This window comes from Miniopterus schreibersii, assembly GCF_964146895.1.
Source record: "Miniopterus schreibersii genome assembly, chromosome: 1".
NCBI lineage: Eukaryota > Metazoa > Chordata > Mammalia > Chiroptera > Miniopteridae > Miniopterus > Miniopterus schreibersii.
This window is the reverse complement of record NC_138101.1, coordinates 186397455-186424220: the sequence shown is the minus strand read 5'-3', so window position 1 is coordinate 186424220 and position 26766 is coordinate 186397455. Positions and strand designations below refer to the sequence as shown.

The following is a 26766-nucleotide window of genomic DNA, read 5'->3' as shown; positions in this document are numbered from 1 at the left end:
GAAACTAGAAAATGGAGAGCAAATTAAACCTAAATTAAGTAAAAGGAAGGAAACAATAAAGAGCAGAGATCAGTGAAATGGAAATTATAAAAATAGGGAAATAAGTGAAATCAAAACCAGGATTTTTGAAAAGAGCAATAAAATTTAAAAACCTCTATCCAGATTGATTAGGAAAAAAGAGAGAAGGTACACATTTTCAATATTAGGGATGAAAGGATATTACCAGAATTTCTATCGACCTTTAAAGGGATATTTAGGAAATATATATGAACAATTCTGCCAATAACTTTGATAACAGATGAAATGCGTACAAGTAAACAGCCTAAAAATGTGTCACCAAGTAATTCTACTTCCAGGACTCTATGCTAAGTTAATAAATTTAAAATATGGACAAAGCTTTATGCACAAATATGTTTATCAAATGGTTATTTATAATAGAAGAAAACTGAAATCAACCTTAAATTTCCAAAAATAGATTAGTAAAATAAACTGGTTAACCATAATGATGATGATGATGACAGAGAAAATTTCCATATATGTTACATGAAAAAGTAGAAAGCAAAATTGTCAACAAATGGTGATCTCAATTTATAAAGATATTTATAAGTGAGAACTGGAAAAAAAAATTTACCCTTACATGACTTGTTAGATTATTTATTTTCTTCTTAATTTTTTTCTGTATTTTCCAAATTTGCTAAAAAGGAAATGTCAGTGCCATATTTTAACTGTCATATGCCATTTTAAATTTTATAATTTAAAAATATAAATTGTTGTTTTTCTGTGAACAGAGAAGATAAAACCTGTGCTTTGATTCCAGTTGATTTTGCCTTAGAAATTTAAAACCAGGCCTTTGGGGAAGAGTGAGTGGGCTCTGAATACCCTGTGAACTCATCCTGCCCCGCTGGGCGCGCTCGGAGGCTGTCTCTGCACCGCCTGTCTCGTTCAGCCCAAACCTGCGTCTCCACTTCTGTCCCCTCTCTGTCTTTCTCAGTCCAGTGTCAATGGGGAAAGTGCCAGTGTGTTCGTGTCCCCTGAAGTTTTTCTTTCTCTTACTGGCTCATAGTCGTTAAAGCATCTTTTACCAGGAAACCATTTCTTGCGCTTTTCCAGGCTTCATGTAAAGACCATGATTGACTGGAGATTTCTACACTGGCTGAGAATGTAAGTCTCTTTTCCATTTGTGCATCTCCCAGCTCCTCCCAGGCCGTTAGTACTTCACATCTGAACTGTAAGAGCCAAGTCCATTGCCCAGCCTCTAGCTGCCCAGTGTCAGCTCATTCTACAGTAGCTGTTGAAATATGTTTGGGACACAATATATGTCCTTTCCTTTCCAAAACCTGTAGTGAATGACTTCCAGTTTCTTATGAAATCCCCATAACTAGTCAAAACTATAAATCACTTGGTTGAAAACCTCAGGGCCTTCGTCTTAAATAGACTTGAACTCCTTTTTGGTACTCGAAGGCTAATGATCTTGACCTATCTGAGGATTATGTCCATGGTTTTAGCTCAGAGTAAATGGGCCTTTTACAAATGTATATAAATACATTCTTTTTGGCCTTTCTTTTGCACTTGCATAATACATATGTGACAAAGAAATAAAATATAAACTTGGTCCTTGGTGGAGAGGATAACACCTAATTCATCAGATTGTCATTTCATAGGAGGCCCTGCTCTATGTGCTGGACAAGTTTTGAGGATTCTGTTTGGGCCCCTAACCCACAGTTGCTTAATCTAGAATCTTTGGCAACATTCTTGATCCCTTCCTCTCCCTTGACCCCACAGTTATCCTCAATTACAGTCCTTCAGCTGTTTTCCCATATCGACACTTGAGCCACTCCAATCTGTTCTCCATAAAGAGACCAAAGTAATCTTTGAGAAATATAAATCAAAGTATGTCATTCCTGTCCTGAAAACCCTTGACTGACTTTCTGATTTATATATGAAAAAAAAATCCCGAAGTCAAACCCCATCTCTGGACCTCATTGTAACCACTTCCCCCAGGTTCAGTGTTCCTGAGCTGTGGGGCCTCCCTTCAGTTCTTCAAACACACCAAGCTCTTTCTCACCTCAGCACCTTCCCACATGTCTGGAACATCATGCCCGGACCTTGTCTTCTGCTTCCCTTACTTCCACTTTCCCGCCTTCCTCCCATAAGTTTTCATCTGGCTGATGTATTGACTTATGCCCAGCGTTCAAATATTGCTTTAAATACCGCCTCCCAGAGGGGCTTCTGGTCCACAAATCTGAATTTAGTTCTTCCTGTTATCTCCTATTCTTCTTCTTGTAGCACTTGCAGTTTTTCATTTTATCATCATTTGTTTAGTTTATTTGTTTAATGCTGTTTTCCTCTGCAAGCTGGAAGGTTGCATGACCACATACCTCGAGGTTTCGTTTATTATTTAACCAGCACATAGTAGGTGCGCATTATTGTTGAATGAAGGAATGAGTGAAAGAAAAAAATGAATTGTGTAAATAATTAGAAAATGTTCAAGAGAAAAAAGTTGCAATTTGACTATCACAGAAAAGTATGAAAGCATCTATTTTTAATCTGATTAGTAAAATTACTTGAAGTTATGATCCCGTTTTCAGCTAAGATTTGGGGAAAAGGCCACATTCATATAATTCATGAGGAAAGGGACTCTTCTGTGCCCATTTTGTTTGGGTATTAAATATTTATTGAATGAGTAAGAGGTTTAATATAATCGTTATGGAAAGCAGTCTAGCTCAATGTATTTAAAGCATCAAATTGTTTTTATTGACCCAGATTTCCACCTAAGAATGTGTCATAAGGAGTAGCATAAATATGGGAAAGGTCGTATGTTTAAAGATGTTTCTCACAGTGTTATTTATAGGAGTAAAACACTGGAAACCGCCCACATGCTCAGCAAAGCACGCTATGCTAAGTATAGTCTATCCACTAGATAGTATCTGAGTAACCCACATGCTAAAGGTTAGGATAATAGAATGACTTCAGAAATGATTACAGTAGGAATGTAAATAAATGAACACAGAGTTTTATAACAATGTTTACAAATCCTGCCCACAGAAAGAAAGACTGGAAAGCAATATGTCATGCTGTTAATGGCTATGGGTGATTTCCTTCTCTCTTTTTTTCATATTTTGTTGTACGTGCACAGATTTTATTTTTTACAAGGGTTAAAATCATATGTATAACGTAAGTTTTATATTAAGGCTCAGTTTCATGTTTAGTACATTTAAATGAATCGAGGTTCTTGCATTTTGTCATCAGTGAACGGAAATGCTGCGCTGTCTTTTTCAGGATGACCGAGCCTTTGCCGAAAGTTCCTATGCTCATGGCTTAGATCTCTCATCCCCTTGGCAGGATCACAGTCGCTTCCTGGCTAGCCCACGGTTTTCACACTTGACCTGTAAGTAATGAAGTCTTGTACCAGTTTTTCAATTGGATTTAAGAAAATGCAACTGAGGGAAGGATTAAAATGCAAGACCAGTACATGATAGTAATATTCAGGATATGTGTTTGAAAAAAATTTCATTATGAATCACACAAATAATGCCCCCCAAGTACATTTGCAATATTACCCAATTTATTATAAATATATATGGGATCCCTCTTTCATAGACCTTGCCCTTATCAGAAAAACTTAAATCACCCAAGGTAATAATCTTTTTAAAATAATTTTAAGGTAATAATCTTAAACAAACTTTTGTGTGTGGAGATCACTGATGAATGCGGATGAACGGGTAAAGGAAGTTAGAGGGTATTATACTAAAATTCAGATAATCAAAAATGGAAAATCTTTGCATAGAACTTTTCAGAAGCATATACTATTTTGCAAAGATTAAGGATATTACAGGCTAGTTTTCATTCTGTGACTACACTGTAAATGTTGCTAAAGTATCATCCACACCAACAAGGTGTGAGTCTGCTGACCCAGGATACCATCTCCTACCACCCACCTCTCCCCTTCTTCAAGTGTCAGCTCATATGTAAAGTCCTTAAAGAAGCCTTCGGAACTTACAGTTTTAAGTAGGGTTTCTGTTATGAGTGCCCAGGGTGCATCATAATTTTTCTTTAAAACCCTTTTCAGAATAATTATGGAGTTATTTGTTATTTGAATGACTTATTTTTTTTCTGAGTCCTCTGTTCACCAGAGAGGGAACCATCGTGCCAGGTGCCATGCCTGCTCTGTTCTCCACCGCTCCTTCAGCATCCTGCATATATGAGTTGTTACCTTTAAGCTCACTTTCATCCAAACCATTGAGACTCAAGTGTTATTTAATGGATTCTTATTTAAATAATCATTTAGCTCTTCAATTTATCATGGGCATAGAGTTTGTACATTAAATCTGACAACCCTTTTATTTTAAAAAATCTAGGTTGCTATGAAATAAAATGCCAAAATAAACCACAAGGAAGTAGGAAGTAGGTCAAATCCAAAAGTGATAATTCTTCTCATTTTTGCTGATTTATATTTATGAATCCATTGAATAATTATTTATCAGTTTCTGATAATGTTTTGGTTTCCATTATGTCATCATTATTTTATTCCAAGAGCTAAGCATTTCCTCTTTCCTGTCTTAACCATTTTACCAAGTGATTTGATGTATCTGCGTAAACCGTCTGCTATTCTAATCTGACAGTCACCTTTAATATGGGTGATATCTCAAGTTAGTTATGGTACCTCAGGATCAGATGTACATAGGCCACATTTTTTATTTTTCATATTAAGCAACTGAATATTTTCCTCAGGTATATGTGATGTATATAAACATGGAGGAGGGTGGGTCAAAGCACCGTCACACATACTGTCCCATCCATTAAGGCACTCATACACCTGGCCACAGATAAACAGCTCTGTGACATGATTGCAGGTCACTGCTCTGCCGCTTCTTAATTCTGCCATATAACTCTCATCAGGCTCCCCAGACAGGCGCTAGAAGGAAGTGCTTAGAAGACATAGGGGGGAAAATGTCAAGACTTTTAGAATTTTATTTAATATTATGACAGGCAGTGAGAGAAACTATATTCAGCTTTCCACTCAATAGCATTTCATGACCAGCCATGGTCATTTTTCCAAGATATGTTATATTTTCCACAGGCAGTCATTTATTTCTATATAAGTGATCTGGCTTAAAAGGAAATACAGTTAAATAAGAATAGGAACAAAAGATCACTGAGAACATAATTAGGATTAAAAATACTTACTATTGACTATATTGTAAAATCTGACTGAAAAATTTAGCTTCAGAAGTAAACCTCTTGCCCCAGCCGGTGTGTCTCAGTTGTTTGAGTGTCATCCTATGCACAGAAAGGTTGCCAGTTCAATTCTCATTCAGGACACATGCCCAGCTTGCCAGCTTGATCCCCAGTAGGGGGTGTGCCCGAGGTAGGCGATCCACATCTCTCTCTCTCTCTAAAAATCAATAAAAAAAATTTTACAGAAATAAAGTTCTTTATTTAACTTATTGATAAATTATGTAATTATTTTATTAATTCATAGCCTTATGTTTTGCTCTTCTTTTAGACAAGTTTGTTTTATGATTTTTCCCCCCACACTAAATATTTTGAAGGATACTTTTAAAAATGTAATCATAGGAGCCTTATTGTTAAACATTTTATGTTAATGAATTAAACTTATTCCTAGAAATCACATTTATTATTATTTGCTTTTCTAATGAACCTTGAATTTTCTGTTTTTCATAATGTGATATTTTAGAAGTGGATTAGGATCACCCTGAATATTTTTCCATTTTTGTAGCACAAAAGCATTTCAGCTTAATTACGGAAATTGTTCTGTGATTTTTCTATAACCTCCTTTTAAACTTCTAAAATTACAAAGGAGAGATGTCAACACCAACAAAGAGAAAAACAGTGCCTACAGTAAATTCATAATCCAGGGAACTGAAGGTGCCTTTAAAAGTATCATTAATGCCCTCAGATATATGAGAGAAAAACATTGCATCCATTAAAAATAAGAGCAAGATGCTAAGAAAAAGGAACCCAGGGTAAGAGATCTCATAAATTGGAAGTATGTTAAACTAGAAAGGTGGAAAAGGAAGGTGAGAAAATCACAAAGAAAGTAGAAGGGAAAATAGTGACGATAGGAAAGAAAAGATAAGGTATTTAGAAAATTCATCCTTGAGGGACAATACCTGATTAGAGAGAGTCTTGGGATGAGAGAACAAAGGAAACAGAAGAAAGGCCAGAAGTGGGCGGGTGACCGGGCCCTCCCACCAGTACCTGGTGCACTGCTGTCTTCTGGAGACTTCCCTTTGCCCTCCTCCTGAGTTGATGTCCATAGGTCTCAGATCCCAGGCCGTTCTCTGCTCGTTTAAAAAAAAGGGAGGTGAATGTTTTGTCCTTGTGTTTCTGAAAATGGATTTTTCCCCCTCATACTTGGCTGAAACTTTGGCTGGGTATAAAATTTTAGGTTGAAAATGACTCCTTCTGAAGTCATTGCACAATTATCTTCCCAAATCCAGTGTTGCTGTTGAAAACTTTATGTCTTTATTGTTTTAACTCCTGTGCCTTTGAAGTGATCTTTTCCCTCACCTCTAACTCCCCACTCAGCCCCACTCAGAGCTTGTAGGATCTTCTCTTTAACCCCACCGAGTTTCATGATGTTAAGCCTCCCTGGGGTCTTGTCTTACTTTACAAGCCACTTGCTGGGTGGGCCCCTTTCATCCGGACACTCGTGTTCTTCAGTCCTCTCCTATTGAAGGAAGAAAGGAAGATTCCATCAGGAAAATCTTTAGGAAATAAACAAACAAAAGAATTGGCACATGATTTGCTTCAGTTGAGCACCTCAGAAAAAAACTAATAGAATATGGCTGATCTAACTGAGCTATTAGAGACAATTAAGAAAAAGAGCAAATAAAAAACAAAAATAAAAACATAGGTCAATTAATAATTCCAGGAGGGAAAAATGAGCAGGAAAAGAAACATTTTCGTAGTACACCTGTTAGGTTACGTGAACCATATTTGCATAGTCATAGTAATATAAATACTCACTATTGACATAACTTGAAGTTCAGATGTAACTATGTAGGGAGAAGTGGGTGGGTGTGGATAAGTCTAAAAATGATAAATCAGAAAATAGCAATATAAGCTGCTTTTATTTACAAAACTTGAAGTAAATACAGAAAATAAAGCTGAAAGAGTTGATTGTGGTTGACCCTAGGGAGCAGGATTGTGGGATTAGGAGGGATGGAGCAAGAGATGGCAGTCTTTCTGTGTAGCCCTTTGATGCTGTATGATATGTGTATGTACACTTAGGCTAAAGAGGAATCTTACACAAATAAAATGTTACTAAGAAAACCCCAGCCCCGGCTTGTGTGGCTCAGTTGATTGAGTGTTGCCCCATGCACTGAGAGGTCACGGGTTCGATTCCTGGTCAGAGTATGTGCCCCAGTTTTGGGCTAGATCTCCAGTAGGGAGCATGCAGGAGGCAGCCCATCAATGTTTCTCTCTCTCACTGATGTTTCACGCTCTCTCCCCCTCTCCCTCCTTGTCTCTCTCAAATCAGTAAAAACATATTTAAAAAAGAAAGAAAGAAACCCCCAGCTTTTATGTCTGACTATCAAGTGTTCATTTAACTTCTGAGTAGAACATGAAAGCTGGAGGTTGGAGTTCAGAGCAGTTTGGACCTGTATGGGCCGTGAATAGGTGCAGAGGAGGACTTGGGTTTCTAAGCCCACAGCACAGGCTCCTTCTGAGTGGAGTGGGGATCTGTACTGGATGAGGCCCTCTGTGCTATAGATGCTAAGACGTTCATTCTGCTGACTTAGGTGCCCTGTCAAACTGTGACCAAACTACAGCGAAGAACCACTGACCGTGGAAAAAACAAAGGAAATGGGAAAATGCTGCATAATTTGTGGTCTCTGAAATGATCCAGCATTAATGAAAGTTTGTTTTCAGTAGTAATTTATGTCAGCTTTGTGTAGTTCAGGTCAATTCAAGAAAAGGTAGATTCCTTCTGCCAGGAAGAAGGAGAGAAATGTATAAATTGTAAGTTTATATTACCATTGGAAATGGGAACACAGAAATCCATTATTTAGAGCCATGATTACGACCAAATTTATCCTGGCTGGCTCGGAGCTATGGCCTCGATTCAGGACACTCTTTTAGAAGACTTGGATTCCATTACCTTCAGTCCGTAGACAGTGGGGCTTAGTGAGTAAGTGAGACTCATAATGCCAGCTTTTGAAACTGTCATTTTTACTTTTTATAAGGAGTGACTGACCACTAGTCTCCATGTATAGCTCCTTTTAGGCTAAAGGAGCACACTCCAGGACAGGCCTTAACTCCTGGGCCGGGACCAGGCCAGATTTGAGTGAGTTCTGTAGAAATCAGATGACTTCTCAAAATCTCAAGTCCTCTGAGATTAAAATGCTTGATATCTGTGGAGCTGTTATCTCTAAATTAAGTTTTAAAAATACATGCGGATTGCAAATTTTCTGAAGTTCTAAAACTGCTGTAAATCATGTTTATTTAAATAAATAAAAGAATCGACTGGTTTTTCACAGGGAAGAATGTTATCTGAGGATTATGAAAGGCGTTGGAAGTGAATCATGCATGTTAATTTAACTTGATAGTCTTAGAAAAGCAAATCAATGGAAGTTGCTAGAAAGAACCCTCTTTCACTTCCTTACCTCGGTTTGTGTTGCTATAAAAGGAAAAGTTAAGTATTCTCAATTTGCGCTGAGGTGCCTGTAGCGGAGCTTAAGTCCCTCGGGTGGAAAACAGTTTCTGTACAGCAAGAGAGCACACTCTTCACTTCTGGGTGTGCTCAGGATCCACTGGTTAACTGAATAGATGCCTCATATGTAGTCTGTCCTCCAACCTGCAGGTAAAATGCCAAGGATTTATGACAGTAAAAATATTGCAGTACTGATAAGGTAAAAAAAAAAAAAAGTTTTTTGGTTTTGAAAGGATTTTTGTATTTTTTTGTATTTTAGGAAAGCACCAGCCTTTCTGTCTCTCCATTTCATAGGTTCATTTTACATGAGAGGGATTTTTGTGTGTTTGTGACTATCTTTTCACTGGCCAGTTAGGGGCCAGGTATTTTCTTTTTTTTTAATCCTTGCCTGACGATATTTTTCCATTGCTTTTCAGAGAGAGTGGAAAGGAGAGAGACAGAGAGAGTAACATTGATGTGAGAGAGACACATCAACTGGTTGCCTCCCACACACACCCTGACCAGGGCCAGGATTGAGCCTGCAACCGAGGTACATGCCCTGGGTCAGAATCGAACCCGGGACCCCCTCAGTTCACAGGTGATGCTCTATCTACTGAGCCAAACCAGCCAGGGCAAGATACTTTCTGATTATTGCAATTTGACAAGGTACTCTCTAGGTGCTTTCTAGAAAGCAACTGGAAAATCCGAAATTGGCTCTTTAAAATCCCTTAAGTAGCCCGGCCGGGCGTGGCTCAGCGGTTGAGCATCAACCTAGGATCCAGGCGATCGGGGTTCGATTCCCGGTCAGGGCACATGCCCGGGTTGCGGGCTGCAGCTGATCAATGACTCTCTCGTCATTGATGTTTCTATCTCTCTCTCCCCCTCCTTTCCTCTCTCTGAAATCAATAAAGATATGTTTTAATAAATAAAATAAAATAAATAAAATAAAATACAATAAAATAAAATCCCTTAAGTATATTCAGTTGTGCAAACAACGTTTGCTAAGAGGCTGTGCACGAGGCTCTCTGTTCGGCTCTGGGGACACAGTGGTGAACAAGACAGAAAAGCCACCTCATCTCATGGAGGACATAGGTAGTAAACAATGAACAGGGTAGAGTGCTGACTGGTGGCATAAAGGAGAAATGACGGAGGGCACCTGGAACAGCACTGCAACTTTACGTTATTGACCAGGAGGCTACAACTGAGCTGAGACCTGGATGGCAGAAGAGGCGCTGAGTTAAACTTGAGTGGGGAGAATTTTCCTGTGAGAGGGAGCAGTAAAAGCACAAAAGACCCAGAGAAGAAGGGCAGGTCTTCTAGAGAGACGGAGCACTGAGTGAGTGAGAGCCAGTGAGTGAGTGAGACAGGGAGGGATGGAGCAAGTATGAGAGCGAGACAGAGAGAGACAGACAGACAGAGAGGGAGAGAGATGGAGAGATGAGGCCCCAGTGGAACCAAAATCCGATCTTTGGATTTCATTCCAAGTTCACTGGGAGGCCATTGTGTGTGTGTGTGTTGGGTGGGGGTTGGGGGGGACGATTATGCAGAAGAAGCGACCTAATCTGCTTTACCTTTTAAAAGATAACTGTGGTTGTGCCATGGCCAGTGTGGCTCAGTTGGTTGAGTGTCATCCTGTACACCAAAAGGTCTCTGGTTTGATTCCCTGTCAGGGCACAGACCCAGGCTGCGGGTTCAATCCCCGGTTGGGACGTGTATGGGAGGCAACCGATCGATGTTTCTGTTACATCAATGTTTCTCTCTCTCTCCCTTCCCCTTTTTAAAATCAATAAAAACATATACTCTGGTGAGGATTTAAAAAAAAGGGGTAACTCTAGTTGTGGTGTGGAGAGAGGGGCAAGACGAAGACAGGAAAGAGAACATGGTAGCTTGTGTGGAGATGATAGTGATAGAAATAGTGTAAAGCAGAAGAACTCAGGTGAATTTGGGGGCAAAACCATCAGAACTTTACTCTTAATTTGGATGGGGGACCCGGGCAGGGCAAAGGAAGGAAGCAACCAAAGTCTGAGAAACTAGGCGGTTGAGCGTATCATTTTCTAAGATGGGGAAGCATTGGAAAGGATGGGCAGGCATTGGAGGTGAGAACTCAGGCCCGAAGGTTTCACATAGTTGGATATGGGTGACTGGAGCTCACAGTAGGTGTTAAGACGTAGTAAAAAACCATTAAACATAGATTTCAAATCTAGTTTTAATTTCCTTTTGTGTAACAAAGAATATTCTGTAATAGGAGGCCCTTAAGATTTCTCCCTCGGAAAGTCTGTGTGCCTTGTTTCATTATATACTGACCACACACCAGCCTCCCACTCTGAGATACTTCCAGTCCACCTCCCCCAAGCTAAATCACATGAATGGTTTTTGAAAATATAGTAAACTGATTGAATTTATTCTACATTGAAGGTCTGTTAAGCTGTGTAAAGTTTACAGAGAACTAGATGAAATACAATGATTACTTACAATTTTTCTGTTCAGGTGTTATGCTCATCTAGGTTGATTTTCCTCTTTTCTTGTACTTTGCCAGCATTTACCAGAAGACCGTTTGCTCCCGATACGACTTCAATCAAGGAAGATGCCAGAGGTTTCCCAATGGATGGAACAAGTGCACAATCCAAAAGGGAGGAACCCGAAAGCAAAAACAGCAAAATGTAGTTTGTTGCTTTCCATGCGTGTATTGCAAATAATAGCATATCCACGCTGGCTGCAGTTTGGCCTGCGTTACCCAGCAGGCATAGCGGAAGTGTGTGCTTTCCAGCATTGCCAGACACCGACTGCAGTGACAATACGGTCGGTCCTTGTGGATGATGCATGTGAAACCACTCCAAACACTGTCAGCTCCTGAACGACTCACAGCTAACTTACTGGCAACTTAGACCAGCAGAGAAAGTGATATTTTTCACTTCGCATTTTCTTTCTCAGGTGTGGTCAGTCTCATTTTTCCAACCAAAATTTGAATTTATAATTGAGGTCTTTCAAAAATGACTGGCTAGAAAATGAGCTCCCCTTGAGGCAGAGGTTGCCAGCGCTTTAGATTCAGGGAGCATTTATATACAATTGATTTTTAAAAAAATGCTTTCTCCCTAATAAATTATCATGTGTTATAACATGTCATGGAGATATGCAAATACAATATTTGTTCACTTTATAAATGCTCAGGATTGTTAAATCCATCCAGCAGTCTATTGCTACACGCAGTATCTTAACATTATTGCCAATCATCTGTATTAAATAGCAATAAAGAATTTACAGTGCTATCTGAATTGCAGAGCCCTGTAAAGAATTCATTGCACAATTTATTTATTTGTCTTTTTGTGGCCAAATATCCCACTGCGATCACCAGTTGTACCCTGCACCGTCTTTGGTTTACTCTGACCAAATCACAGTACCCAGCTCCTATGCCGGTGAGGTTTGCTCAGCAGGAGTTCTCATATACTCGGGCGCTATCTATCTACTTTCAGCACCTCAGCTTTTTCCCACGTCAACGTGTTTTTAAGAACTTGTTTTCTACATGCTGATCTACCAGTGGAGAAAGATTTCTATTAAGCGCCAAATATTGGTGAACATCCAGGAACTAAATCCCCACTGGGTCACGATGGGAAAATTCTACACAGAGACAAGGACAATAAAGTGATACCTTCCTAATGCGCATCACCTCCTGTGTTTGTTAGATTTCCCATGTTTCATAAAGATGCTTCCATTTCTACTCAAGATATGTTTTTCTAACGTACCATATTTGAATGTGCAGAAGACATGAACATACATGCTACGGTTACTAAGAAGATGAAGATGTTTCATATCCCAAATTACATGATATAACCTCAGAACCTCCGGGAGTACAGCGTGCATTTTATCTTCTATTCTGTCCCCAAACCTCTTGTTGAGTTCCTCCTATGGCCAGTCTTGTGCTAGGAAGGAAAACAGGAACGTGGAGGCAGGTGCCCATGTCCCAGTTTGTTTGACTTTAGGAATTACATGAAGAAAGGCGATGTGTTGAGGCTAGCTGGAGAAATTCTGGGTTGGACAACATTCGGCAGGCTTGGTTTGGTTTGGTCTAACCTTAGTGTGCTGGTGAGCACGGTGAGGCATTAGTGGGAACAGCCCTTCTGGAAGGAGCAGTTCACGGTCCCGGTGCTCTCACTCTATAGTAATATCTGGGGTTTTAAGAAACTATGTCAGAATTTGCAATGCTATTTTGACCAGCACCATGATATTTTAACTCCTTGGATCTGAAGTTCATCTCCTTGGATTTGGGGAGAAAATAAGGGGGGAAATGAACAGGTTTTATTTAAATCCTGCAGACAAGGGTTAAACAGCTTCCCCGGTAATGTATTAGCAGGCACTTTGTGCAGTCCATTCTGTTTAACAGGAACTGATTTAAACCAGGATCAGCACATCTAGGGTCATTAAAAAACATTACATCAAGGCAGTTAGATCTGAAAGTTTAAGGTAACTCAGATTGGTTACTTGGCAAATCCTTGACAACATTAGCTGGCAGTTTTATAGCAGAATGGAGAGATCTTATGGAAGGCCTTTGAAAATCTGAAAAAAAAAAAAGAAGATAAATAAAGCTACTATGTCATATTATAGGCCCTCGGCTCCTGTTGGATGGATGGAGGTGTCTGACTTTAAATATGGACACACAAGAACTTCAAAGGCAAAGTAAACTTTTTGTGAGCAACAGTTTTGTCGAAATTCCTTGGCCCTCCATTTATATGGAATTAAATCCAAGGATCTGTCTCCCCTGAAGATTTTTCCTATCTCTTGGAGTCAAGCTGGAGTTGAAATCAAAAGGAATGTTAAGAAAACACTAATAGCTTCATTTGTACGTTTCAGAGCCAGCAAGTGTTTCTCCTTTCTCACCCCTCTGGCGGGACAGCGCAGCGGCCTGAAGCATTGTGGCTGGTCAGCGTGTTGCCCAGCGCTGGGGCACTGGCAGGGAGAAACCTTCTTCTTGGCCATGAGCCCGATCTGAGACTTCATTTGAAGACTGACTTTTTTGGTTTAATAATTTTGAATCTCCCTGAACACACTAAGCTTCCAGTGACGGTACTGAGGCCGCCATGGGGAGCGAGCTGGGAGAAACCTGGCTGGGTGTTGTTCCCGTTGGCTCAGGCCATTGTTATGTCCTTGCTTAGCAGTGTCTGATTTGAAGGTTGGAAACCAGTTTTGTCACATCTTATGCACCCAGTTTCCCAGAACCGACGACTTTTCTTACTGTTATAGTTTACACAGTTCTAATAAAGAGATAAAACCTGTAGCATAACAAAATGGTGTGCAGCAGGCATTTGGATTTAAAGGTTACACGGATAAAATCCACCCACCTACTTAGCTAAGAAAACAATTAAGCCTATTTTCCTTCATTTTTCTCCTTCAACTATGGTAAGTGCATCTTCCATTCTGAGGTTCGGGTCAGTGATGCGTGAAGTGTATTTAGAGTCTTGAATCTTACAGTTAAATAACAAATACTGTTTTAAATGGCAACAAATTCTTACATAGAGTTAAATGGTATATTTAATTAGCAAGCCCCTTTTTTAGGAAGGAGCAAATAATCTCAAGTTGTTTTACTCAGGATTTGTACTATAAACCCAACTACGCATGAGAAGGTGGCCAAGAACATGAATGGTCACTGAGTAAGTGACTCCTTTTCCAAGCTTCTTACGCTCAAACTGTCCCAGTATTTTGTCTCCATTCAAAACAAAACAAAATTTGTGATTTTCATGGCCTTAAAATGAGGAAGCTGTTCTCACAAAAGCATCTGGTGTTCTTGGATCAAAACTAAACCATGAACCTTAAGCTGGAAAGTAAATTGGGGAAAGTTTGTATATAAAGACATTTCACGCACTCAAGTTCAATATAAAAATAGCTACATCTTTCAACTTTTAAGTTCTCAAATATTTAGCAATAAAAACATATCAGTCTATCCCTATTTGAGAAAATAAATTTAAGCCATGAAAGATTCCATTCAGTTTCACTTCCGTACAAAACAGGACCCATCTAATTTAAAGGCTAGGAAAAAATGCTTACGTCTAGAAGCAGAACTTTAGGTTCCAAGCCCCCAACCAATTTCAGAGAAGTCGCCCTTGATTTTGATTAGTAACGGAGTAAACCGATCTGCTCTGCCGACCTTCCAAGTTCTAACCTCGTCTGCCCCCATCTGAGTCTCTCCAGGTCTGTCCACGCCTAAGCTCACTTCCTACCGAGATCAGAACCCAGCCCAGCTCTGTGCTCTCCCAGGCCAACCCTGCTGTTGACCCCTGGAGTCTAGCAACTCTACAGCCCACAGGCACAGGCCAAGGCTTGTAGCATCTGAATATCTTCCAGGACCAGCCAGTTAGAAAAGGAATTAAATGTCACGTGCCTTTGACTACTCTCATGGTTGAAACAATACTTTTGTGGCTGGGTATCTTTTCTTCCATAACAGCTTCACTCCTATGGGTACAAAGCCATGTGACAACTGTGATGTCAACTCGCTGCCTTGCTCGCTGTAGGAATATCCTGCATTTCTAAACATAGTGTCCCATCAGTTCTCTTTCAGGAGGATGCTTTTAACAACATACAATCCGATGGTCTCTACCTTTCAAACTGTAGACTCTCATGCCTTTGAGCGTGGAAGTGAGAACAAGGGGGGAAAAAATGCCTCTATAGTCAAAGTAAAGCCATGTAGCCTTGATTACAATGGAAGAGCAATTCTAACAATGTGCTATGTTTCAAAAAGTTAAAGTTGCACAATGACTGTTCCCTGTTTTTCTCAAACTAGCAGATGCATGACTTTCATGCCCAGACTGCCTTCTATCATCTCTCAGTAGATTCCCACAACTTGACACCCTCTCATTTTTTATGCGTTAGTAAAACGTTTTGACTGACAGTATTTAAATAAAAACAGAAGTGACAGTTTAGCCTTAAACATTGGCACTCTGTGTCATCTTAGCTGTATACTTCACTGGAAATAAAAGATCAGAAAACTGGCTCGGAGCAATATTTTTTTAAAACAAAATTAGTGGATGTTAAACTACCAACAGTTCAGATGTTATAATTTAAAAGTCTGAAAATATCTTATTCTGAGGGAAAGGAAGATAATATTATATTCTCATTAGTTAGTCACTAATTGACAGTCTCCTTAAAATCATACTTGTTTTTTTTAAAAAAAGGACAAGTCTGATTTTTATAGTATCAGGTTTTCCATGAAATTGCAGTTTCCTTAAAAAAATTTTAAATTCAGAGTCAGGTGTATTTTTGAGTCCTCGAGGCCACCAGCAGTTCAAATGGCTCTTAAAAGCCCCAGACACTAGGCCGTCGATGTGCAAACTGGCAATTCGAGATAGTACATGTCTGTCCTTGAAATACCGAATTGCAGTCGGAAATATTTCCTCCAAGTGTCTCTCTCATTTCTTTCTCTGGGCCCCACAGTCGTGTGCTCAGGGGTCTTTGGAAGCGACGCCGTGTCCTTTCTGGGCCAGCGTGCGGCCTGGAGGCCTTGGAAACACCCGAGCCGTTGAGGGCTGAGAGATGAGTGCACGAAATACGCGTTTTCTCTTGTGGTGCGGGGGCTGGTGTGTTGGCCGGGCGTGAAGGGCTGCCCTGGGTAAAGCAAGACTGTTTCTGTCCGTCCCTTATGCTCATGCCAGCTGTCCCTCCGAGCAGTGGCGCGTCCTTCGTCCACGGGAGCGCCCATCGGAGCGCCTGCTCTCCCTCGCTCCGAAACGCGTGGCACCTGCCCCTGGGATGCTCAGCCCGTGCCTCCACCCCCTTTCAAGGTGTCTGCGCCCTTCCCTTCAGCCCTGCACACCGGCTGCCTGCTTAACTGCAGACCGGCTGTCTGCTTCCACTGCAGACCGGCTGCCTGCTTCCACTGCACACCGGCTACCTGCTTAACTGCACACCGGCTGTCTGCTTCCACTGCACACCGGCTGTCTGCTTCCACTGCACACCGGCTGTCTGCTTCCACTGCACACCGGCTGTCTGCTTCCACTGCAACCGGCTGTCTGCTGCCACTGCACACCGGCTGTCTGCTTCCACTGCACACCGGCTGTCTGCTTCCACTGCACACCGGCTACCTGCTTAACTGCACACCGGCTGTCTGCTTCCACTGCACACCGGCTGTCTGCTTCCACTGCAACCGGCTGTCTGCTTCCACTGCAACCGGCTGTCTGCTTAACTGCACACCGGCTGTCTGCTTCCACTGCACACCGGCTGTCTGCTTCCACTGCAGACCGGCTGTCTGCTTAACTGCACACCGGCTGTCTGCTTCCACTGCACACCGGCTGTCTGCTTCCACTGCACACCGGCTGTCTGCTTCCACTGCACACCGGCTGCCTGCTTAACTGCACACCGGCTGTCTGCTTCCACTGCACACCGGCTACCTGCTTAACTGCACACCGGCTGCCTGCTTCCACTGCAACCGGCTGTCTGCTTAACTGCACACCGGCTGTCTGCTGCCACTGCACACCGGCTGTCTGCTTAACTGCACACCGGCTGTCTGCTTCCACTGCACACCGGCTGTCTGCTGCCACTGCACACCGGCTGTCTGCTTAACTGCACACCGGCTGTCTGCTTCCACTGCACACCGGCTGTCTGCTGCCACTGCACACCGGCTGCCTGCTTAACTGCACACCGGCTGTCTGCTTCCACTGCACACCGGCTGTCTGCTTAACTGCACACCGGCTGTCTGCTTCCACTGCACACCGGCTGTCTGCTGCCACTGCACACCGGCTGCCTGCTTAACTGCACACCGGCTGTCTGCTTAACTGCACACCGGCTGTCTGCTTCCACTGCACACCGGCTGTCTGCTTAACTGCACACCGGCTGTCTGCTTAACTGCACACCGGCTGTCTGCTTCCACTGCACACCGGCTGTCTGCTTAACTGCACACCGGCTGTCTGCTTAACTGCACACCGGCTGTCTGCTTCCACTGCACACCGGCTGTCTGCTTCCACTGCACACCGGCTGTCTGCTTCCACTGCACACCGGCTGTCTGCTTCCACTGCACACCGGCTGTCTGCTTAACTGCACACCGGCTGTCTGCTTCCACTGCACACCGGCTGTCTGCTTAACTGCACACCGGCTGTCTGCTTAACTGCACACCGGCTGTCTGCTTCCACTGCACACCGGCTGTCTGCTTAACTGCACACCGGCTGTCTGCTTAACTGCACACCGGCTGTCTGCTTCCACTGCACACCGGCTGTCTGCTTAACTGCACACCGGCTGTCTGCTTCCACTGCACACCGGCTGTCTGCTTCCACTGCACACCGGCTGTCTGCTTCCACTGCACACCGGCTGTCTGCTTCCACTGCACACCGGCTGTCTGCTTAACTGCACACCGGCTGTCTGCTTCCACTGCACACCGGCTGCCTGCTTCCACTGCACACCGGCTGTCTGCTTCCACTGCGTGGCTCTCGGGCGTTGTCCCCGGGGCAGTGGTAGTGCCTGTTTAGATTCGTTTGCCCCTTGCTGCCGGGCACTAGCTGGATGCGGAGGCGAAGGGTGGCCGGAGCTCTGTAAAGTGACAGGGACACAGGGAGCTGGGCTGCCTTCAGCAGCTCCCCTTGGGAACGCTTTACTTGAGAGGCGACCCTGCGGCCGCGCCCCGTCCTTGCGGGCCCCCGGGCCTGGGAGCAGCGTCGTGAGGCGCCCGTTGCGCTCGGTGTGCGCTGTGAGGGCCTCTCCCTGGTGCAAGCGGCACTAAGCCTCGGGTCCTCGTGGGCCGCTTGGGGCGGCAGCGACGGTGCGGAGCGCCGCCTCTCAGGCCGTCGTCAGGCTGAGCCACGTGCTGCTGCCGTCCTGGGTTTTCGTCTCCTGCGATCGCCGAGCCCCCTGCGAGCGAGACTCGGGCTGGATTCCGGGCTTAGCGTGTGGAAAACGGCCCATCCCGCTGAGCAGAGCCATCTGCCTTGGTGGCTTGTGGGAGGTTGGACGGTTAAAAGACGTTGGGAGAAACCTAGGAATTGTTGCCGTTTTTTCCTTTCTCTGAGCTGAATAAAATCGCTGCATCGGTTCAAATGAGGCACTTCCTGCCCAGAGTCCCTGGCGCAGCGGCGTCCCCCCAACAGCTGCAGGCCGGGGTTCACTCTGGGCTTTCACTAAGCCCGCAGCCAGGAAAGGCAACGTGTCCGTGGGTGACGCTCCTATTGTTTCCATTGGAGAAGCCTTTTGTGAGGTTAGCTTGGCTTCCAAATTAACAGCGACGGTCAGTGCTCAGTTTTCAATTTTAATAGCACGTAAACCTACTGATTAGATTCCGCTGAGAGCAAATCACAGTTTTCTCTGAGGAAGATGCGTGTCCCTTTATCGTGTATTTAAAGCACCGGTTCTCGAAAGAGTGGCCCCAAACCAGCAGTGGCAGCCCCCTGGAGCTGGTTAACTTACAAATTCGTTGAGCATCCCCAGACCTAGCGATTCAGAAACCCTGCGGGTGGGGCCCGCAATGGGCGGTGCGACAGGTTCTCGGGTGATTCTGATCAATGCTCAAGTTCAAGGGTGATGCCTTCATTTGACTGTAGCCTCTTGTGAGTTTTAGGCTATCACAAAACAAAAACCAAGAACATGGGTTCTTTTTCAGGTGGGGTACAAGGGTTCCCTTTTAAAATTTGGCGTCCAATGTCATGACTCCAGTCCCAAGGGTGACCCAGGTAAAGAACTTAAAGCAGCTTCTGCAGATGGTTGAGTTCCTACCAGAGGCCGCGTCCCACCTGCTCCGCCCAGCTGGCTTCCATTAGCCAGACTCCACCAGCATTATCATCAGGCATTCAATTAAATCAGGACCTATGGGTGTAACTCCTCTCTGGTTTCAAGAGTATTTGATTATCAAAAAAAACGTGAACCTCTTGAGGGCTAAGTTCTTAGCCTATTTTCCTCCCTCCCAGGGAATTGGGGGCAACCCTATTTAGGGCCTTAGTTCTGTTTCCATTTCACGTACAATTTTGTTTTTTCCTGTCTATGCCAGCCATTCACACTCATCCACAGAGTAACACTTCCAGACTCTGACATTGTCATCTCAAGGAAGATTTCGATTTGATGACCGCTGCACATTTCAAATCTCATCCAGCTTTTCCTCTCTGTCTGCAACTGAGATCTGGGATTTATTGCATCATTCCATCTCTTTGTCCGTGAAAGACTGGTAATTCATTGTTTTGGCCTTTTATCTTACGTTTTGTACCACCCATTTTATACAATTAATAATTTTAAATATTTGTTTCAAATCAGGTTGCTTCCCCTTAGCCTTATTTGCATGGGAATGAACTAAATTAGAATCTACACAGAATTCTCCCATCCTAAAGTATCTTACCTAAATCTTTCCAGGAACTCTCAATTTCTGAACACTTGATTTAAATATTACATGATGTTATACATTAAAGGAAGTGTTTTTTGTTTTTTTTCTGGAAGAGTGCTTATTTATTGTGCAACTACAGTGTGATAGGTTTCATTCAGCGTCTTTGCACAGGACACCCCCTTCCTCCAGCCAATTCCAGCGATAAAAGTACAGGTCTTACGCAAGTACCAATACCAAGAGACTCTAGCAAGCAGCACAACCCCTCAAACTGTGTTTAAAATGTCTTCAATTATTTTATGCCTTGGGATTTGTTCCAAGTGGTTATATAGACCACTAAAAGCAACAACAGCCTGCATGGATATACAAATGCATGTTATTACACATGCTGCTATCTGCTTTGGAAAAATTTCCTACCACTGAACAGGGACTCTGCCAACAACATACTTACATTCCTAAGTTACTTAGCAGTAGCAGCCATCCACCCAAGAAAGCATTATTTCCATTATTCAGTTGTCTACCCATTTATTCATTCATCAATCAATTAATGTAGGCCTATTATGTCTTGCTTAATTGGCTGCAAAAGCCTTCTGTATATAGTACCAATCTCAACCTTGTAATTTTTAAGAACTTAAATATAATTCCTTCATTTGGTGCACAGGTAAAGTTGATTAGCTGAACACATATATGTTTAAATAGATATATACTTCATAATACTTAGTTAAAAATTATAATAATTACATAATACACTAGTGGAAATTGATACAACTAGACTTGCATATGCTAGACTTCCATTACCCATCAACGCCTTGCTTCTTATTGCTCTTCTCAGAAAAGGGATTGAAACTGAGCTTTTAAAAAGTAGATAAAAAGTTTTATATATTTAGATAATATCAAATAATACAGGAAGACAGCCAAGACCCTTGCATAATCTTGGTCTCTCTTGAATATAACCCTAAAGATGAAGGAACAGTTTGTACAACCCCAAAATGATTCTTCACATTTTAATATTTTGCTTTGGGGCAACCTTTACTTTCCAGAAACAAGGATCTTGTGTATATATGAAAATTTACTGTCGGGCACTACATGAGGAGGATATTCAGATTCTCAGAACCATTACCGAAGATGGGCTGAGCTTCTCGTGGACAGATCTCATGTGAGAACAATCCAGTTCTGGAGCCACGGAGATCCAGATGTCCCACTGAACAGCTGCCATCCTCGGCAGTAACCTTGAGATCACTGCTTTTGACTTGGGACCATGTGTTATGCATTTCTTATCCTGACGCCCATGATTGAGGTCAGATGTTCTCTACCCTAAATGTTGCCCTTTGGGACTCTTTACGCCTCTCAGTGGGATATGCAGCCTCCGACACTGGTACCAGAGAGCAGCTGAAGAAACACTTTCCCATGCGGTGTTCATGCAAGTAGATGTTCAGGCTAGATTTTCATTCCCCTGAAGCGCTTAGTATTTATTGCTCTTCTCAGAGTGATAACAAGTGACTGGAAACAAAATAGGAAAGAGATTAAGTTAAAACTTTCTGGGGTCTGTAACCCAGGTGTTTGAAATATGTGGAAAGCAGGAGTGGGAAAGGGATCTTTTGTCCTTATACGTGTGCAGACAACACCTTTGACACCTCCCCGCTTTCCCGATGCGGTAACTGATGCTCATCAAAGTGGCACCCACCAGAGTGAGCTCCATGCTCATTGTGGTACTGACTTCAACTTTATACAAACGGTTATACAACTTTATACAAGCGTTTGGTTAATTTTACAAAAGCAGCACTGTCTTTTACTGACAGATTAATGACTTACCTTTTACTGGTAACATCATGGGAGCTCCTGTCCCGGTTACCCATAACCTGCGTGGAGAGCCACTTGATTATGTGTGGAATCCAGGAAGGACTTGGGAAGGTCAGGCCAAAATAAATCAGCGCCACTTTAATATTTCCAGTGCACTTTTCTAATTATTAGCCAAAGATCCAAAATATAGGGAAATGTGTGTCATAGGAACCAAGATTTAGTTTTTAAAATTTATTTATTTCATCATAGATCGAACATCATAGCTTGAATAGTCTTTCAACTAGTATTGGATCCAGAATCAGAAACTTTGAAAGCTGTATAGAAAATTGCCGAAAGCAACCACTGGTCTCTAGAAAGCATCTTTATTTGATGCATTATTTAAAGATTCTCTAAATATGATGATCATACTCTCAAATTTCAAGATATTTTGCTAGACAGTAAGCTCTTTGTAGGAAGGTGCTGCATTTTTCCTAGCTCAGTGGCTGGAGTATTTTAAGTGTTCAAAATGCATTTGCTAACTGAACTAGCCACAGCTACACTCAGCCACTTTTCCATACTGTCGTGAGCAAAAGGTGCTTATTAACTGATCTTATAGCCAAATTTTCAGTGTCTTTTAGCACGAACGGGTCGCCTGGCCATATTCATGAAAATTCAAATCACAGTGTTGTTCTTGGAATTCCTGGCTGAGGGTTTAAACCAAGAATGGCATGGAAATCACACTGATCAGGTAACATTCCTGTGTCACCCATATTAATGGCTAATTTACTGAGCGTGAAATGTGCCGATTTTCCCGTAACGGGCGTGGGCAGAGTACCTGTGGCGTCCCGGCCTGCGCCTGCCCCTGTGTCTCCGTAAGCACACGGCTGGGCCTGAGCGTGTGCGGGCCATCGGACTTGTCGGGTTTTGTAGACTCCTGTCATCACCACAGGGTCCCCCAGGACTTTGGCGCTGGATGGTAAACGTGGAACAGAACGCCTGAAATTGTAATGCCGGTCCCTCCGATCCAAGTAGGCTTTGCACTCCGGCCGTCGAAGGAAGGGCAGGGCCCGTGCGGTGAGGCAACATCGGTCCCTCCACGCTCACCTTCAGAACCTGTGCGGGGAGATCACGCGGCGGGAGGTCCTTCTGGGCCTCGCGGGCCTGGCGGCATCCAGAGAGTCTGGGGCCGATCGTGGTTTCCCTGCCCGTCCGCTGGCATCCCCGCAGCTCGGGGCGTTCGGCCTGAGGAGCTTGCTTAGTTCCCATGCCAGCTTCTTGTCCGTCGGGGCTGAGCGGCTGCTGTAAACACCACTTAGGACGGTGGGCCCCGCCTGCTTCGTCTTCGCCTTTCGCGTTTCCTCTCCCCCGGTTGTTATTCCAGCCCCGAGCCCTGCCTGCCACGGGAGGCTGGGGAGGCTCGAGCTTCCAGGGCGCGGGTCCCCAGCTGCTCTGTTCCACCCGTGGCGATGCAGGTGGTGGTTCATGACTCGCAGTGACGAAGCACCCAGGCCCGGGTGCAGTGACGGCCGTGATGTAGCGAGCGGCCCGGGCTTTACTGCGGGTGCCACCGCGCGGCCTGATGCCTGTCAGCCGGCGAGGGGCGACGCCGTGATGCCACCCTCAGCGAGGGCCCAGCACGGCGAGGGCAGGCGAGCCTGGCGCTGGGCATCGCCGCCGCCCGGTCAGTACCAAGCGCCCCGGAACAGTCGGGCCAGCTCCTCCGTCAGCCTCCCTCGAGGACATCGGTAGTGGCTGGCACACCCTCAGTGACTCCTGTCCTGAAGCCATCTAATAGATGAACTAGGAGGAGGCGCCACCAAGCCATCCGTGACTGCCCGAACCCCAGCGCTGCACCGAGCGGGGGCCCTGCTGCTGCTGCTGTTCGGGGCTCTAAATACTTGGTGAGTGGACGCAATCTAGCACAAGTAGTTCAGATTCCCTGAATTCACCGTCTGCATGAAGAAAAGCAGTGCTTTCCCTTTAAAAGGCTGGTCTCCCTCCCAGGTAATACTTCATTTCTGTTCTTTGGCAGGTCACGTATCAGAATTTTGGTCAGGTTTTAAAAATAGAGGCTCCTGAATATAAACTCTACCTGCTTTCCCCTAGAGAATATTCTTATTATTTATTATATTTTCCCAAAGAATTTTAAGAATCACCTTAAAAATTCTTTTTAGGTTTAGACGCTAAAATAGGATGTAGTAGGGTATTTAAAGTGAACTCAGATGTCCATGCATCTATAGGGGTGGATTTAAAACCCTGGCATCCCAGCTGGCTCTCCTCTGTGCTCACAGGGAAGGAGTGTCGGGGCCAGAGGAACCCTGGCTGCTTCTGTTGCTAATTGCCCGTATGACCCCGAGCCTGTCACTTCACCTCTGATGTCTCTTAGCCGTTAACTGAGGAAGGTGGACTCTGTGGGCTTCTGGGTGGCTTTCCAGCTCTGATAGTCTGTAAGTCTGCAAAGGGGATGTGCAACGGCATTCTTCACTGGATTAAAAGTGGACAGCATGTAGTCTAAATTTCTACCCCAAAGCTAATCTAAGAAATACCAAACCATCTTTGAATTATAAGCCTTGATTGGCAATGATTTACTCATTACCGACCCTTTTTTCAAATCAATTAGCTTACACAGCCCACCTTTCTCCTTCCCCTGTGTGATGTTTTAATTAAAGAACGGCGTAGGTTTAGAATTCAACCTCCACCACTAGTTTCCAGCTGCACAAAATTTACTTAACATCACTGAGCTCATTTATCGCATCTGCACAATGGAACTTGCTGTGTCTACCGTAAGAGAACCGTCAGGAAGCTTGTTGACGATGGCACGTGAAAATTGCTAAGCTCAGGACGTGGCACACGTGATTCTCCGTAAATGTTCCTTCCTTTTCTCTACCGTCTGGGTCTGATCCACAAAATCTCCATGAACTCTGGGGTTCTTGTCTTCATTTACTAAACAGCAACAAATCACCCAAAATATGCAACAGTCAGTGGCAGAGCTAAGCAGACTCTAGAATTAACCTATTTTTTTCTGTTAGATGGTATTAATTCACCAAATATTTACCGAGTGCCAGTTCATTAAATAGAAAGATAGACAAGTGATAGATAGATGATAGATGATAGATAGATGATGATAAATAGGTAGACAGACTATATTGCTACAACATATTTTTATATTTTCAGATGTTATCTTCAAGTCATATGCGCCTGGGAAAGAGATGTAGATACTTTATACCTAACACATACTGTGTACTATGTGCCAACACTATCCTAAGGTACTTTGCATATTTAAACTCATTTAATCCTCGCAACAACCCTCCGAGGCTGGTATTATTTATCACTTTCATTGGAGAATAAATCTCAAATGAGGAAACCGAGGCACAGAGGGACTGAGCGGCGGAAGAGCACATCAGCGAGCGCGGAGCCCACAGCTGACTGCGGAGAGCGGCTTCCGAGCTCACGGGCTTTGTCACTTGGCCACATGTGCAAACAGCCGTTTAAAAATCATGTTAAAGAATCATTGGCATGAAGGAGTTTCTTTCCTTTCAGCAAGTCCTTTAAACAGGAAGGGAAGGAGAGGCGACTGCTGTCCACCCCGCAGGCTGCCAGGCTTCCCGAGGCCGGGCGATGCCTCGGGCGAGCCCCGGGGACGGGCCTGCGGCGGGCGGCCAGGTGCAGGGGAGCCCGGCGACCGAGCTCCGCTCCCGCTCCAGCTCTAGCCAGTGCCAAGTAAGTTGTTTCTTTTTCTAACAAATACTTTTCTGCCCTAAGTAAATACGAGGTCTGCTCCCCCTGAAGAAGAGCCTCTGCTAGCAAAAGTGACTTTTGGTTCAGCAGGAAAAACAAAACAAAACAAAAACCAGAGTGGGCGTCAGGAGAGCTGAGGGGAAGCGTGAAGAAAGAACCGTTGGGACGGGAGCTTTTTTTCTGACCGTCCTATTAAAATGTGTGAGTGGAAGTTGGGGGTGGATTTCATGAGTAAATATGGAATTTTGCCACCAAATTCTTTCCTCCAGAGCTAATATTCTCAGGGGATATTAATATTAATACAAGGAAAAAGGCCCTGGGTGAAGAAAACCATTTTCCCCTTCAGGGGCAGAGTTCTCTCAGGACGACAGTGAAGTTTCAGGGCTTCAGAAAGTGCTAGAAGAATATTTATCATTCCCAAACCTGAATGTGGCCCTAACCTATAGCATATTCTCTGTGGAAAGAGGGAAAAGGGAACCTGGTAATGTCAGCCTGGTCAGGGACCCTTTTCCCACTTAAAACCTTTCTAAACTTTTCATGGCTTGTGGGCCTTTTGATCCGAGTCATTAATCTGGACTAATTAAGATCATCAAAATAGAAATCTGTGCACCCATGAGTGAGGTGACTGCACCATGCCGTGGACGCATAGATAACACACTGGTTGGGGGAGTGCATCTACATTTTATGAATTTCATCATTATAAATTAATTCTTTTATGATTTTTGGAATCATTCTTTTGGAGCTATCTAAAAGAGCCAGAAAAAAAAAAAAATTAAAGCTTTCCTCAGGCAACTGACTTAATGGGTAGCTAAATGTCCAGTTTTAAAAGCTGTTACTTATAAAAGGCCAATGAAATGTTAATATGGGCCACATAACTGTAACAATTTTTCCAAGGTGGGAAAAGCAATAAATTACAAAATACCGTACTAATGGAACATATGGTTTTTAATAAGAGCAGCTGTTGTTTCATGAAGGTGTATAATACTTTAAGTCTTGGTTTTCTGTTTTGGAAGTGTTAATTAGTTTACTTGTTTTATTTAATTTATTTCTATTCTCTGTATGTTTGTGATTCTTAATTGTATGATGTGGTTTATATTCACTGCTTTTACATGATGGAAATGCCACAACGTGCCTTTGGACTTTTTAATGCTCAAAAATACAAACTAAACGTTAAAATGTGAAACCATGAGGGATGCTCGCTCGCAAACAGTGTATGTCGTTGACTAGGCTCTTTAGCTGTGTGTGTACATAATGGTCTACACGTGGGCAGTTATCTGACTACTTACTGGAGGGTAATTTGCTGAACCGAACTTAA

At 43.4% G+C, this 26766-nt stretch overlaps 1 protein-coding gene across 6 annotated transcripts in view; it reads left to right on the top strand.

The window, feature by feature from the left end:
* Nucleotides 1–11967, top strand: part of CEP128 (centrosomal protein 128) — a 289186-nt gene extending 277219 nt beyond the window's left edge. For 3 of the 6 annotated variants that reach the window (XM_081118228.1, XM_081118226.1, XM_081118229.1), the window contains 2 exons: nt 3280–3388; nt 11196–11961. In XM_081118228.1, the coding sequence (XP_080974354.1) occupies nt 3280–3388; nt 11196–11323 (237 nt within the window). In that variant the 3' untranslated portion in view covers nt 11324–11961. Of the gene's footprint in view, nt 1–3279; nt 3389–11195 lie in introns of all 6 variants that reach the window. The other 3 variants (XM_081118225.1, XM_081118227.1, XM_081118224.1) reach the window with 2 other exon arrangements.
* The last annotated feature ends 14799 nt before the right edge of the window (nt 11968–26766 follow it).